This window comes from Nicotiana sylvestris, chromosome 11, assembly GCF_000393655.2.
Source record: "Nicotiana sylvestris chromosome 11, ASM39365v2, whole genome shotgun sequence".
In the NCBI taxonomy this organism is placed as follows: domain Eukaryota; kingdom Viridiplantae; phylum Streptophyta; class Magnoliopsida; order Solanales; family Solanaceae; genus Nicotiana; species Nicotiana sylvestris.
In genome coordinates this window covers 19,833,267-19,849,616 of record NC_091067.1, presented here as the reverse complement: position 1 = coordinate 19,849,616, position 16,350 = coordinate 19,833,267, and the positions used below count along the sequence as shown (strand labels likewise).

General features: G+C 41.8%; 1 protein-coding gene across 1 annotated transcript; it reads right to left on the bottom strand.

Moving 5' to 3' along the window:
* Positions 1 to 14,070: 14,070 nt before the first annotated feature.
* LOC138880785 (uncharacterized) lies at positions 14,071 to 14,643 on the bottom strand. The gene has a single exon (XM_070160960.1). The coding sequence runs from the start codon at positions 14,641 to 14,643 to the stop codon at positions 14,071 to 14,073; it is 573 nt and encodes a 190-aa protein (XP_070017061.1).
* Positions 14,644 to 16,350: the final 1,707 nt, after the last annotated feature.

The window sequence follows — 16,350 nt, the reverse complement described above, 5'->3', positions numbered from 1 at the left end:
TCTGTGGGAGATACCAAAAAAATATAATCTTCAATTTCATAAGTACGTTTGGGTATATTTTTCCTGGCACTCTTTCGTAGTTGAAATTCAGGTTCGTTAGAAAGATTTTGGGATTGAGAGTTCACATTCCCACTCGGATCAAGAATAAGATCTTGATCAATTTGATTATCAACTGTGTCAGAAGACACTTCCTGGCTATCTGAGTTCAATATTTCATAAAGAGGCTCTCCATTCTTTACCTCGCCCTTCTTTGGAAAATTATTTTTCAAAAATGTGACATCTCGCGATTCAATCTTAGTAACACTCCCATCCTCTAATTCACCAATGAACACATACCCTTTGGAGTGTTCTGAATATCTTATAAAGATACATTTCTTGCCTTTTGGACCTAATTTACCAAACTTGCTAAAAGAATCTTTTACATATGCAGCACAACCCCAAGGTCGTAAATCCTTTAATTTTGGTTTATGGCCGGTCCATAGCCCATAAGGAGTGGTAGAAGCTGATTTAGAAGGCACTTTGTTCAATATATAAGTTGCAGTCAATAACGCATCTCCCCAAAGAGAGATAGGTAAATTTGCCTGCGCCATCATGGACCTTATCATGTCCAGTAGTGTTTTATTCCTCTTTTCTGCTACACCATTTTGTTTAGGTGTGTATGGAATAGTTAACTATCTGGTGATTCCCTTTTCATTGCACAATCCTTCAAATTCTTTTGAAAGATATCATGCCCTCTATCGGTTCTTAAGGTCTTAATCTTTTTGTCTAATTGATTCTCAATTTCATTCATATATTTCTTAAAGCATTCAAGTGCTTCCGATTTATGAGAGATCAGATAGACATAACCAAAGCGTGTGAAATCATCAATGAATGTAATAAAATATAAAGCACCAGACCTAGCCCTCACATTCATTGTACCACAGATATCAGAATGAATTAATTGCAATGTAAAATCGGCTCTCTTAGCCTTTCCAAATGGTTTACGTGTAATCTTTCCACAAGTTGGCATTTCAATTTTAGAGAAAGGACCTAGATGTCCTTCCTTAGCCAATCTACTCATTCGATCCTGCCCTATGTGACCCAATCTTGCATGTCATGTAATAATATCAACATCATTGTTACTAGAATAACATGTCATAACACAACGGTCAACATAATAGTTATACGTAGAAGGATTACAATCTAACACAATAAAACCATCATAACGATGTCCAAAACCATAAAAAATATTGTCTTGAGTAATTCTAAGACCACTGCGACTAAAGTTCAAACTGAAATCTAAATCTAGAAGAACAGACACAGATACTAAGTTTTGTCGAATCTTTGGAACATATAGGACATCATGCAACATCAAAGATCGGCCACCACACATGTTCATTCTGCAAGTGCCTATCCCTTTGACTGCAAGTTTTGCATTATTTCCCACATATACATGCTTTGATCCAGGCGGAACTCGACGAAACTCTATTAATGCTTCTCTATCGCGACTCACATGGTCGGTGGCCCCTGAGTCTACAATCCACACAGGATAAGATTCAGTTAGTAAAACAGTTCTAAAAACATATATAGCACTAAGAGATGCGTTTTGAAATGCTACCTTTTTCGGCTCAATGCACTCACGAGCAAAATGCCCTGGAACTTGGCAATTGTAACATTTTATCTTGCTCTTGTCTTTCTTCCTGAAAAACCTTTTTCCTTTCTTGAAATTTGGCTTGTTTCTTTTCTTGGAGGGTCCTTCTCTGGTCTCCTTACCCTTTCCGTTATTTTTCCAGTTTCTCTTGCGCTTAAAGCTTGATCTATTTGTACCACTTGATTCTGCCACAAAGGCATTAGGTACAGCTTTAGCAGCACTAAGCCGCTCGTCTTCAAGCTCCACATGACGGGCAACATCAGCAAAAGTTTTGACGCTATCATTGTGGGTCAAGTTAACCTTCAAATATTCCCAATTATTGGGAAGAGACCGAATCACTGCATGAACCTGCTGCTCATCAGAGAGAACATGGCCATCACTTTTGAGTTGAGCAATTATATTTGACATCACCCTTAGATGTTGCTTGACACCGTGATCATGACGCTTTTTGTACGTGTCAAACTTGATTGTCAGCTGTCGAAGGCGAGTCACAGTCGTACCCCCATATGCCTCCCTTAAATGTGCCCACATGGCTTGAGCAGTAGGATATTGCTCACATTCGTGGATGAGATCATCAGCAACTGAACTTACAATAATTCCACGTGCAGTGGAATCTTTCTTTTTCCAAACATTGTAAGTTTCCGGATCCCTCCTGTGTTGGGCAGTGTTACCCTCCTCTGGGCAAACCATGACATGGTTAATGGCTTCAAGGGCATCTTGCTATTCCAGCACATACCGCATCTTACGACTCCAAATATCATAATTTTCACCGTTCAATTTGTCACCCTTGTTTAAGTCAGCAATGATAGTTTTTGATGCCATAGTCTGTTAAATGAAATAATAATGCAAGTGTATTTATTACTCATCATTCTCGCATGTGATATACATACTTAGGCAAATCAATTAAATAAAATATTAATTTTACACTTAGTATAGAATCGAAAGGTTACTACGTTTCCATTCATCATCTACAACTAAATGTTCAACTAATATTTTATAAAATTATTTCTCATAGTGTGTATCTTGTCAAGATTGTCAATATCATGTCATACTTGTTTTAATTGCCACATATTAAATGGCATGTAATCTTGCAAACAAATAACAAAGTTGTACTAATTAAACAAATTACAAGTAGTTCTAGAGACGATTCTCCCACTCAACTTCAAATTAAAGAACATAAACCCAAAAAGGTTCACTTGGCCAAACCTTGTGATAAACTTCAGTTAAAATACTACCTAAAGGTTCTCCAAGTGAATCTACTAAAATTGCTAAGGCTTCCCAATCAGATAGTTCAATTTCGTCAATAGCATCAATTAGTGCATCTCGTGTAAACTGATAATTTCCAATATGTTCAGTTAGTAAGCCCTAAGCTCTCTAAATTTCTTTTCCCTTTCCCTTCATATAGCCCTTGCATCCCTTAGCACATTTTGCATCGCCCTGGAAACATCATTTCTTATGAATTCACGTCCTCGGGAATATGTCATACGGCGGCGTATTCTTCTACGTTGTCTTCTTTCTCGATTTTGAACACCACTCCTACTTGGAGCAAGTCGAGCTTGTCCCTATTCAGTCATGTCTGAAATAGGACCAAGGAAACACTTAGAATGGCTACATTCACTCAATGTTGTCACAATAACTCGTAGAAGTATTTCAATATAAGGGATAAGGGCTAAACTAATTTTACTATATTAAGTAGATAAAAATCACTTTTCTGGTTTCAAACACAAATTTTCACATGACTAATTCAAAATCAGAAAAGTCCCACTTAGCTCCACAACGCAAGTCAAGCTGTCATCACGGACCAAACATATCGAAATGCAAAGTGTTTAGATACATCACAACTTAAATCAAAGTTCTTAACATTCATATCAACTTGCTTGACTACGAATGCAGATCGACTATTTGGAAACACTAAAATCAATCACCCAGGAAAGAATCAAAGGCTTCAAAAGTTGCAGTTATGGTTATATAACAAATGCAAAAATTAGTAATTACTAAGCATGTCTTTCATTACTATTTTATAGTGCAATAAAAATTTTATCTTCTAATAATACTCGCTGAACCGATGAAAAAAATTGCATCTTTTACGCCTTTATTTTGTTTTCTGATTATGGATAGAAAACCCTACGTTTTCGGCTAAAGACGTCTGAACCAAATTTTTTCAACAAAGTTTTCTATTATACCATGTTTAAAGAAACAAGAAACAACGCTGGCTCTGATACCATTGTTAGATTAATAATCGTGGGGCGAGAACAACATTAGTGTACCTGTCAACGCAGCGGAAGAATTGTTGAACTCACCACCGAAACAATTGCCCCAAATCGAACTTTGAATCACTAGGAAACAAAGTTAGATTTCCACCAAGTAGATGCCCTTACTTGTGTGTGTTCTTCGTTGGGAGAAGAAGAGAGCGAGAGAAAATTCTTGAGTTTGAGAAAAAACTTACGGTCTTTTATTCTGTATTATCTCCTTCAGATAAATAGGGAGAGTAATAGCGGTTTTAGGAAGATAACCCACTTTTGCACGTTCAGTTTAGTGGGTGTTTGTGCTCTAGTGGTAACTTTCCTTTAATCTATCTCCCTTATCTCTCCTAACCAGGTCGGGTCAGCCCACATGGAGCGACCCATGACCTATAATCCAACAAAGATCAAATAGTTCCCATTTCAGGCATTACTTCATAGTCCACCGTGAGTATATTAAAACATATAAATCGGGCTTAGCATCGATTATTCTTTTGCTTGTACATCGGATTAGAAGTAGCCTTTTGAAAATTACTATATATTGGTAGAAATCAACAAAGAAGTTACGTGAACAAAAAGAAATATTTTTCATAAGGAAACCAAAGGAGTTACCCAAGACAAATAAAGCTGAAGAAAATTAGCCGAACACCTGTAGACCTATAGCGATTTAACCCCAAAAAGTCATAACACAAATCAAATAACACATATATTAACATGAATAGAGAAACTAAAGCTCAGTCGGCGTTTTACAACTAAGGTTGTATTCTGGTCCGGGCCCGGTCCAAACGGTCCCGGGCTTTAGACGGACCGGGCTTGGCAGTTCCGAGCCAAACGGTCCCGGTCTTCACGGTTTCAATGGGTGGAACCGGCCCACGGCGGTCCTAAGTCCACATGGTCCCGGACTAAATGGGTCGGGCTCGCGGGCCTAAACAGGTCTAACGGGCTTGTTTCGTTCTGGGCTATTTTTTTTAATTATTTTTATCTAAGACACTTTCTTGTAAACTATATATGTATATACTAATATAAATTGCTTATATATAGCTATATAAATATATGTAGTATATATAGTATGTATATTATTTATATATAAAGGTATATTATGTGTATATATTATTATTTATGCCTTATATAATATATATATAGTTTATATGTATTAGTGATATAATATATATACTATATCAAATTTAAACACAAAATAAATTGCAAAGTAATATGCAATGGAATGTCTTATATATTTTATTATTACGACATTAACAAAGAATGACAATATCTTTATCTTTATTAGTCTTCCTCCCCCCAATGGAATGAGCACAACAAGGTACTAAAATACAAGTTACATGTAAGTCTATGTATTATCTCTAACATATCTCATAAATCCTTCAAGGTCCGGAGGAATTTATGTTGGTGGTGGTGGAAAAGAAGCCTGTTCATAAGCAGCATCCTGCGCAAGATCCGCAAGCAATTCTTCATAAGCTTCATCTATATCCTTTTGTGATTCTGCAAGTCCAAAATTTCTTCTTTCCGAATGGATCCAATCTCTAAAGAGTACTGATTTTTCCAAGCTCTCCCTCATAGACGCTCTATGATCATCGACTTGAAGTCTCGCTTGACTGAATGCGCTCTCTGATGTCACTGTTGAAACTTGAACAATTAAAATATCTCGAGCCATCCTTGAAAGAATCGGATAGTGTTTTTGTTTGTCCTTCCACCATTCCAGAACATCGAATGAGCCGTCGGGATTCTCTGATTTAAGTCCCTGCAACAAATAAACTTGAAGCTCATTTAATTGTGAACTATCACCAAAATTATCACCTTGAGAACTGGTCACGCCCAACCATGTCCTCTAGAAAGGACTCTGCGGACGTTGCAAATATAACCCGAGTATTACGCCCAGGGTCGAATCCACAGAGAGTTAATCTATCAACCACTATCTTTAGATCCACTAAACTCTTCAGAACCAGCTTCCCAAGACTTTCAAATCACAGTTGGAGGTTTCTTTATGAAATAAGATTGCAGTTAAATAATAAGTTTTAAACTAAATAACTAAGGTTGTAAACAATGATGAGAGAAAGCTAAGGTAATGATTTCCCCTATTGATGGAATCCCTTCTGTTTATGCTTCATACAAATTTACCAACACACCTCTATCAATCATGAACGCTCGTTTTACCGTAACTCTCTCCCGAGCAATCACAGTAATATACTATTGCACTCTCCCGAGATACACTAGCTAGCTTTAATTAATACAGTCCACTTAAGATTGCACCCAAGGCTTCGTTATCCCTAATCCCGCCTTTAAAACCGCAGTTATAGATTCCTCTTATACTTTAGGAGTGGTGTTATTCAACAATAACCTAAATATGCACTCTCTTCCGAGTTATGCATACTAAATAGGCACAGCTAATTGAGGATCCTGTCAATTAACTACAACAAGAACATAGTTGAATAAATAAAGATTGAAACTAGCAATTTGTATTCACATAAACAAGAAGTTCATCCCCCAATAGGTTCCATCAAAACCTTAGACAAGGAATTTAGCTACTCATGGCTATGGGTAAACAAACTAAATTAATATTTATCATAAACTACTAATAAAAATCAAAGGAAAAGAAGAAATATGGTTTGGGTATTCTCTCACAATTGTTTTTCCTTCAAAGAACTCTAAAAACTGAATACATGCCTCCTTTGGGCGAAGTCTAATGTTTAAAATAGGGTTTTGGGCTAAAAATCCCGTGTTTTACACTTTAGTCCCTGAAGTTTCCTACGCCTACCGTGGTTCTGCCGCGGTCGCGGTAGAACCGCGGCAAAACAGCCCCTCTGATACTCATCTTGTTCACGACAGCATCTCACCGCGGTTCTGCCGCGGTCGCGGTGGAACCGCGACAGAACAGTTCTTCTGATTCTTCAGCTTGTTTTTGGCGTGGTTCACTTAGGACTTTTCACGGTTGGCCTCTTTTTCTTCATTTTGACTCCAAAAGTACTCCCGAGCCTTCCCTAGTCATATATAACCTGCAAATCATGAAAAGCACTCATAAGAGCATTTTGTTATCACTTTTATTACCAAAACTATACAAGAAGGTGATTATTTAGGGCCTGAATATAGTTAAATTTACCTATTATCAACACCCCACACTTAAACCTTTGCTCGTCCTCGAGCAAGCTAAACCACACTTCTGGGCCTAACCGTTTGATGCATTACCCCAAATTATGTCACACCCGCCATTTTGACGAAACAACCTAAGAAATGCGACAGTCATACCCTAGATGCAGACTCTACTGCCATGACACACTCATGCTCACTCTATTTACTCTAACAGAGGTGAAGACTTACTTTTCCTTCCTGAGTCACATGCCCTCACATCAAAAGTCTGAGAGAGGTTCCACAAACTTAAAGTTCAAGCAAAAAGGAACCAAAGATAGAACGAATTCACTCACTCTCAGCAAAGAACATTCACATGCCATACAGACACACCATAAGCTTGCCCCTAGTGTAGTACTCTACTAATCGAGTTGTTTTAGTCAAAGATCAAGAGGTCTTTATTTGGTTGTAATGTAGGCTAAGGGACGAGTAGGATACATTTGGATGTAGTGACTAACCTCCCTAAGCACTTTTAATACACACTTCCTTTTATCTCAATTTCCCTGCTCAACCTAATCATTCCTCCACAATTTTTGTTTCACAGGTGACCCCTACTTTCCTTTAGGTGCAACTGGCTTCTTTTTCTCTTTTTTTTTATTTTGTTTTGTTTTCTTTGTCTCATTTTTTTTCTCTCTCTTTCATTTTTTTCTTTTATAATGCCAGTGCACCATTCAAATGATTCATTCCTGATTTCCCTTTTTCGCTAACTCCCTACCACCCCACACTTTGTCTTTTGTGTGTTCTTTAGTGATTCAAGTGCTTCTAGGAGGTATAGGTTCAAACAATCAGCTATTCAAACACAAGGATATAGGTCATTATAGGGTTATCAAAGAACAGGCTTCAGGCTCAAAGGGGTTGACTATGGCAATATAGACAGGTGGATTTACAATTATATATATAGGCTTACACAAAGAAATGCCTCAATAATCTCTAAAACCAAACAGCTTCTATTTCGCTTTGCAAACACACAGGGCAAGTTCTAGGTATCGCATGCAAGCACAAAATGCAAGTAAAATCTCACACACACTCAGCATGTAACTCGTTCTGAATCAGTTTATCAACACACTCCTACGAGCGTTCAAGCAAGGCAAGATATGCAAAATTAAGGCATAGATTTACAAGTCTACAACTGAGCCTAGACGTCACACTTTCAAGTTCATTTTAGTTGTTTGCAGGCGTGTACATCAAGGGTAGCATTCTAGCCTTTACCCATCTTAGTCCTACTACAACGGCAAAAGGAAAATATACCTAACCCGGTTCAAGAAAAACCCTTGAAAAAGAACCGTTGTCAAAAGAAAAACCAAGGGGGACTTACTACACTACCTAAAACGGAAAAAAATGAATAAAATAAAAAAATCTACATGGACTACTTCCCTCAAGAGTACTGTCCAAGTGGTCCGTCCTCAGGAAGAGTCCTCTACCTTGTTTTTGTTTTATAAGTTTTTTTTTATATATCCGACTTGGACCCTCAAGAGACCCGTCGACAAGTATCTGTCGTTGGGCCAATTCAGGTACTCCTAATATACCTACCATCAGTTATATACAACAACAACAATTACATGCTACAACAGTCACAATATCTATATACAGTACAACAAATAAGCAGAGTAAGTCTCCTACCCACACTTAAAATCATGGCATGTCCCCATGTCATATCAGTAAAGTAAAGAGCAGAAGGGTAAGAAGACTTCCCTGAGACTCAATCAGAGTCGGAGACGGTACTGGGGTCCACATGGCAAGCTCTCCCCAACGCACGGAACCAGGCCTTGAACTTGTTCTCAGATCGGGCCTGCCTCTGAGACATGGCATCTATCCGCGTGTGTAGGCCATCCACTAAGGTGCGGAGATCCGCGACCTCTTCCTCCATGGAACACAGCATAGGCCGGGTACACTAAGATCTGGTGAAGCCTGCCCCAGTATGGGGGTGCCGAGAGGGTCCGGCACTGTCAGTAGATCTTCTGGACGGTGCAAGAGGAATCGGGTCATCATCCTCATCATCTATCTCAATTGTTGGTCGTGTACCCCTGCCCACTCTGATGCGTGAAGCACGGAATGGTGCTTCAGGTGCCACTGTTCCATCGGCAGGACTAGTGGGGACATTCCTCCGCAAGCACAGTAAAGTCACCAAGGAAGGGAAGTAAAACCCCTTTGACAACAGCGGTCCCCGCAGAACCAGTTCATCGCCAATTACCTGTGCGACATCAAAATCCTTCTTCGTGATGAAGCACCATGTCAATAAGGCTCTGTTGAAGTTCACATCAGTGGTATTGCTGGAAGGCATGAACCTACTGCAGATGACCGTCAACCAACACTTAGCCAAGTGCGTGAAGGAGTTGGAGTTCAGGGTGATGTGGTCTTTGATCCAAGTTGGTCGCCCCCCAGCACAAATGACATCAGTCATAACTTCCCATGTGACATCTGGTCTGTCGTGGTAATAGTCAATGTCGCCTGTGAACTCAGGCAGCTGTAACGTCTGGCGAATATATGGAATGTGGGCTGGGACTATTGTACCCCGCACAATCACATCTCTACTTGAGTTTGAAGGGCAGTTCGCATGGAAATCCCTAACAATCATCTGGTTCACCGGGACAGGCTCATCAAAGAGGAATTCCATGCCCCTCCTCCGAATTTCTTCATACATTTCCTCCTGTCCACGCGGAGGGCTTCCCTGTCAATTTGAATCTCCTGAATGAAGTTCTTTCCAACCTTGGCATTAAAATCATCCTCCGCTCGTTCCGATCAAAACCTGGACTCATCATATGTCAGCTGTTGAGATGTGCCAACTCTTCTCCTTTGCCTCTTGGGAGCCATAGTACCTGCAGAGAGTTCAGAAAAACCATCAAATTCATCCTAACTAGTGCCAATCGGATGGTTACTCAGACTTCGCCACCCGATGGCACCAAAACAATACCCCCATTGTGTTTTGCTTTGCAAAGTAGCCCCACTAGCAGGGTGGTGAAGGTCACAACCTCCACAAGGGCCTCACAACAGAACTACAACATTCGGCCTACACCACCCCACACTTACTTCTTCACATATTTTCAAACAATAACAATATCTTCAGTCACAAAGTACAACACCCCACAATTAGGAGTGGGTATAACCCGCCCCACAATATCACAACAACTCCAAATTTTCGGCCAAAATGGTGTCAAACAACAACTACACCCCAAAAAGATTTTTAGGCCTCCAAAATATCAAAACACACCCTAAAATTGAAACACCATGAAGGCCCAAGCACCTTAGCACCAACCAAGTTCACAACATTACCATACAACAATGAAAATCATGAAAGAAAGCAAAAATTTACAAAAATTACACTAAGCCTACCTAGGGTTAAACTTAAAAGAAATTATGCTAAATTACACTAAGTTAGAGGATGAAATAGAGAGAGAGAAAGAGAAACTTACTTGCTTGGATGAGGGAAAGTGGGTGGTGAAGGTGGAAAGTAGGGGAGGATGAGAATGGAGTTTTTGGGTGGGTGAGAGAGGGATTTTGTGGAGAGGAGAAGAGGAATAGAGAGAGAAAGAGTTTGGGGCGTTTTGGGGGGTTTGGGAATCTGATGGGGTGGCTTAATGGGTAGGTGGGGGGTATTTTGGGAAAAGAGGGCGGAAAAATCGAAACAAAAAAATAAAAAATAAAAACATACCTGGGCCCGTCTGGGGTCTGTCGCAGTTCTGCCGCGGTCGCGGTAGGATCGCGGTAGACCAGATTCAGAGAGGGGTCGGGACAACGGTTTGACCGCGTTCGCGGTGGAACCGCGAGGGGTTGGGTTACCGCGGTTTGACCGCGGTCGCGGTGCAATCGCGGTCTGGGCATCATGCAGATTCCGACGTTTTTTTTATATAAAAGAAATTACACTTACAACAATTTCATGGGTTGCCTCCCATGCAGCGCCTAATTTAACGTCGCGGCACGACCCATATGAGCGCAATTAAGGCTCGCTCGACCTCTGTGGTTCATTCAAATGCAGTTCAGACCCTTCCTTAGGCTCGCTCATGCCCACATACAACTTCAATCGCTGACCATTGACTCTAAATGTACAAGAGTCATTCTCAGCGGCCATTTCAATCGCTCCTGACGGAAAAACTTCAACTACTCGAAACGGTCTAGACCATCGTGATTTCAGCTTACCCGGAACAACCTCAATCTTGAGTTGTATAGCAATACCATGTCCCCCGGTTTAAAATTTCGCTCCACAATGTTCTGATCATGTAGCCTCTTCATTCTCTCTTTATACAACCTTGTGCTCTCAAAAGCAAGATACATGAACTCCTCGAGCTCATGCAATTCTGTGACTCTTGATGGGCCCGCATCTTCCATGTTTAAGTTTAGTTGTTTCAGTGCCCACCACGCTTTATGCTCAAGTTCGACAGGCAGGTTACAGGCCTTCCCAAACACCAACTTGTATGGTAACATACCAATTGGTGTCTTAAAAGTTGTTCTGTAAGCTCAGAGTGCATCATCTAGCTTCCTCGACCAATCAGTTCTTGTGGCGTTCACAGTTTTTGTTAACACACTCTTGATTTTCCTGTTGGATACCTCAACCTGTCTACTGGTCTATGGGTGGTAAGGATTAGCCACCTTGTGGTGCACATCGTACTTAGCCAACAACTTTTCAAAGGCCCTATTGCAGAAGTGAGTGCCTCCGTCGCTGATAATTGCACGTGGTGTCCTAAAGCGGGTGAATATGTTTTTCTTTAAAAAACCCACCACCACTTTTGCATCATTGGTGGGCAACGCTGCAGCTTCCACCCACTTGGACACATATTCTACAGCAACAAGAATGTACTTATTGCCATAGGAGCTGACGAAGGGACCCATGAAGTCAATCCCCCAGACATCGAACACTTCAACCTCCTGAATTGGGTTCATGGGCATCTCGTGGTGCCGGAAAATGTTCCCGGTGCATTGAGATTCATTACAACCCTTCACCCATGAGTGAGCTTCTTTACACACAGTCGGCCAGAAAAATCCGGCCTCTAGCACCTTTGTTGTTGTCCTGATCCCTCCAAAGTGTCCACCATAAGCCGATGCATAACAAGCCTACAAAATAGAAGGTTGTTCCATCTCGGAGACGCATCTCCAGATCATGTTATCCAGGCATATTCTAAAGAGATAGGGCTCATCCCAATAGTACGAGCGGCTTTCACAAAAGAATCGTTTCCTCTGGACCGATGAAAGGTCGTGAGGAACTATACCACTGGCCAGGTAATTGGCAAAGTCCGCATACCATGGCGCTTCCTGATGAGTGGTGGCGAGCAGCTGCTCGTCTGGAAAAGTTTCCAGAATTTCCTCAACTTCAATTGCGTTTTCAGCTCCCTCAAGTCGTGATAGGTGATCAACGACTTGATTCTTAGTGCCCTTGCGGTCACGTATTTCAAGATCGAACTCTTACAGCAGCAACACCCAACGAACAGGCGTGGCTTAGAGTCTTTCTTTTCTATTAAGTACCTGAGAGCAGCATGGTCAGTATATACAATTACCTTTGATCATATCAGATAGGACCGGAACTTGTCGAATGCGAACACCACAACTAGCATCTCCTTTTCAGTCACCGTATAGTTCAACTGGGCTCCACTCAGCGTTCTACTAGCATAGTAGATTGGTGCATCAATTTGTCCTTTCGCTGGCCCAGCACTGCCCCCACTGCATAGTCACTAGCGTCACACATTAATTCGAATGGTTGCTCCCAGTTGGGGGCAACAATGATGGGTGTTGTGACTAGCTTCTACTTCACCTCCTCAAAAGCTACCCTGCAATCATCAGAAAATACAAACAAGTGATCTTTCTCTAATAACTTACAGAGAGGGTTGGCGATTTTGGAGAAGTCTTTTATGAACCGCCGGTAGAAACCGGCATGTACAAGAAAACTTCTGATTGCTTTGACCGAGGTTGGTGGAGGCAGCTTTGCTATTACATCAACCTTTGCTCGATCTACCTCTATTCCCTTGCTTGACACTCGGTGCCCCAAGACTATGCCTTCTTGTACCATGAAATGACACTTCTCCCAGTTCAGCACCAGATTAGTCTCGATGCACCGTTTCAGCACACGCGTCAGATTCACTAGGCACTCATCAAATGAATTCCCCACCACTGAGAAGTCATCCATGAACACCTCCATTATATCCTCAACCATGTTAGTGAATATGGCCATTATGCACCGTTGGAATGTGGCGGGTGCATTGCATAGGCCAAAGGGCATCCTCCTGAAGGCATAAATGCCATAAGGGCATGTGAAGGAGGTCTTCTCTCGGTCCTCAGGTGCAATGAAAATCTGATTGTACCCCGAGTACCCATCCAGAAAGCAGAAGTGTGACCTCCCTGCCAATCTATCCAGCATTTGATCAATGAAGGGAAGTGGGAAGTGGTTTTTCCGGGTGGCTAGATTCAACTTTCGATAATCCATGCATATTCTCCAGCCGGTGACGGTTATCGTTGAGATTAGTTTATTATTGTCATTCTTCACAACCGCCATGCCACCCTTCTTAGGCACACATTGAACTGGGCTAACCTAGTTGCTGTTAGAGATTGGGAAAATAATTCCTGCATCTAACCACTTTATCACCTCCTTCTTCACCACTTCCTTCATATTTGGGTTTAGCCTCCTCTGATATTCCCTGGAAGGTTTGTGCCCCTCTTCCAGTAGAATTTTATGCATGCAGTAAGCGGGGTTGATCCCCTTGATGTCTGCCATGGTCCATCCAATGGCAGTTTTGCACTCCTTCAATACCTGTAGAAGCTGTTGTACCTGCACATCTAACAAACCAGATGAGATGATAACAGGTAGAGTGGAGTCAGGTCCCAGAAATTCATACCTGAGGTGGGCTGGCAATGGCTTTAGTTCCAGCTTCGGTGTTTCTTCAATGGATGGCTTAGCTGGAGGAGTCTCTCTCTTTTCTAAGTGTAGGGGCTCAAACTCTAGATTTCTTTCCCAGGCCCCTCAACCTTCCAATGCCAACACCCATTCCGCCAAGTCCCCACCATTCACTTCCTCCAAATTCGTCAGACATGCAGCGAGGGGATCCTCAACCGTCAACACTTCATCATCAGATTGTACGATTACATCCATGGCATCAATAAGGGAGCAATTGGCAACTCATTTGGTCGCCTCATAGATTTCTGCACATTGAATATAATCTCTTCGTCATTGAGCCTCATCTTAAGCTCCCCGGTCTCACAATCAATCAGATCTCTCCCTGTGGCCAAGAATGGTCTTCCTAAGATGATAGGAATTTCTTCATCCACTTTGCAATCCAAGATCACAAAATCTGCAGGGAACACGAATTTCCCCACCTGAATAAGCACATCATCAAGGATCCCAAATGGACGCTTCATAGTCCTGTCAGCTAGCTGCAACAACATAGAGATGGGTCTAGCTCTCCAAATGCCCAACCTCTTGTAAATAACCAGGGGCATAAGATTAATGTTGGCCCCTAAATCACAGAGTGCTTTCGCAAAAGCAAAGTTTCCAATAGTGCATGGAATAGTAAAACTCCCTGGATCAGAGAGCTTTTCAGCAACAGGTCTAGTTTCCGCTGCACTGCAAGTCTGAGTAAGTGTCACCGTGGCCAAGTCTTGGAAGTCAAACTTCCGAGACATCAAGTCTTTCATCATTTTTGTGTATCCAGGCATCTCCTTTAAAGCTTAATTCAATGGAATATTTACCTGAATTTGCTTGAGAATCTCAAAGAACTTTTTGTACTGCTCCTCCTTTTGATGCTTGGCCAACCTCTGTGGAAATGATGTAGGAGGTCTTTTCTTCCCAATCACTTTAGACTTTTATTTCTCAGCTACTATCTCCACTACCGGCTCTTCAACTGCTTCAGCAACTTCTCTGTCTCCTACTGAATATTCTTTTCTTCCTGAACAGGCTGGACTATCACATCTGTCAGCCTTGTGGATTCATCCAGCTTCATGGGTACCTGAATGAGTGTCTCAGCCTGTATATTATCACGAGCTCTCTCCTACTCTACATCAAGATCCCTGCTATTGCGGAGACTCACCGCCATCAGCTGCTTCGGGCCCTGATCTTTAGGATTGTTTTGGGTATCTGCAGGTAGTGTCCCTTGAGGACGGTTGTTCAGAGACATTGAAATTTGGCCCACTTTCACTTCAATATTTTTGATAGCTGTGTCATGTGCATCTACTCGCTCATATATCTTTGCAGTGGACCCAATAACCTGCTGCATCATTGCTTCCAATCTAGCAAACCCATCATCTTGTCTCCTACCATGCTGTTGTTGAGTTGGGTGGTACCCTTGCTGCTGATTATTGTACCCCTCATACTGATTATTATACCCCTGTGGTCTAGGATACGGTGCCATGTTGTTGGGGGGTCTCATACCTCCCATGTTTCCGGTGTTATACTTTGGCTGAGGTGGCCTATACTGCTGCTGAGTCTGCTGTCCCCAGTTCTGATTTCCTTGTCTCTGCCTCTTATAGTTAGCCACATAGTTCATATCTTCGGGGTGCTGGTGGTGATGATCATGCTCTGCATTCCAAGGATTACCAATTGGTTGGCTAATGCAAGATGTGCACAAGCCCCCATTGGTAGTGTCAACTATATGTACCTGCTGCTTCTGCCCTGATTCCTCCACCTTTTTGGTGAGGATGCTCATTTGTGTCAGGAGATTCGCCATATTTTCAGCCATAGTGTTTGAAGGATCAAGAGGCACTGAGTGCACCACTGGAGTGATAGGTGCATTTCTGGATGTCCATCCCGAATTCTGTGCCATTTTATCAAGTAAACTCTGGCCTTCTCTCCATGTCTTGCTCAGGAATGCCCCACCAGCTGAGGCATCCACAATATTCTTCAACCCATCTGATAGTCCCATATAAAATCGTTGTCCCAACATCTATTCTGGAACACCATGATGTGGACACATAACCAACATTCCTTTGAACCTGCCCCATGTTTCATGCAGTGTCTCCATCGGTTTCTGCTTAAAGCTCACTATCTCATCAATTTGTTAGGCAGTTTTGTTGGGTGGATGAAACTTGTTATGAAATTGTTTGACTAACTTATCCCAAGTTGCAATAGATTTTATGGGGAGCGAGTTAAGCCAAACCTGTGCAGCTCCTGTCACCGAGAATGGGAACAATAATAGCCTAATTACCTCTGGAGTGACGTTGGGTTGCCTTTGAGTTTTGCATATCGACAGGAAATTCTTCAGGTGCTGCTGAGGGTCTTCAAGTTGTGTCCCAGAGAATAGTCCCTTGTTTTGTAACAAGTGTAGCATATTGTTAGTGATCTGGAAGACTCAACTTGTATATGGCAGTGGCCAGATTGTCAGCTATGGGCTGTGCCCAGTCATACAGTGCACCCTCGGGAACAAGAGG

Coding starts and splice junctions, on each gene's coding strand:
- LOC138880785 (XM_070160960.1), bottom strand. CDS start 14,643: ATGCCTGGATACACAAAAATGATGAAAGACTTGATGTCTCGGAAGTTT.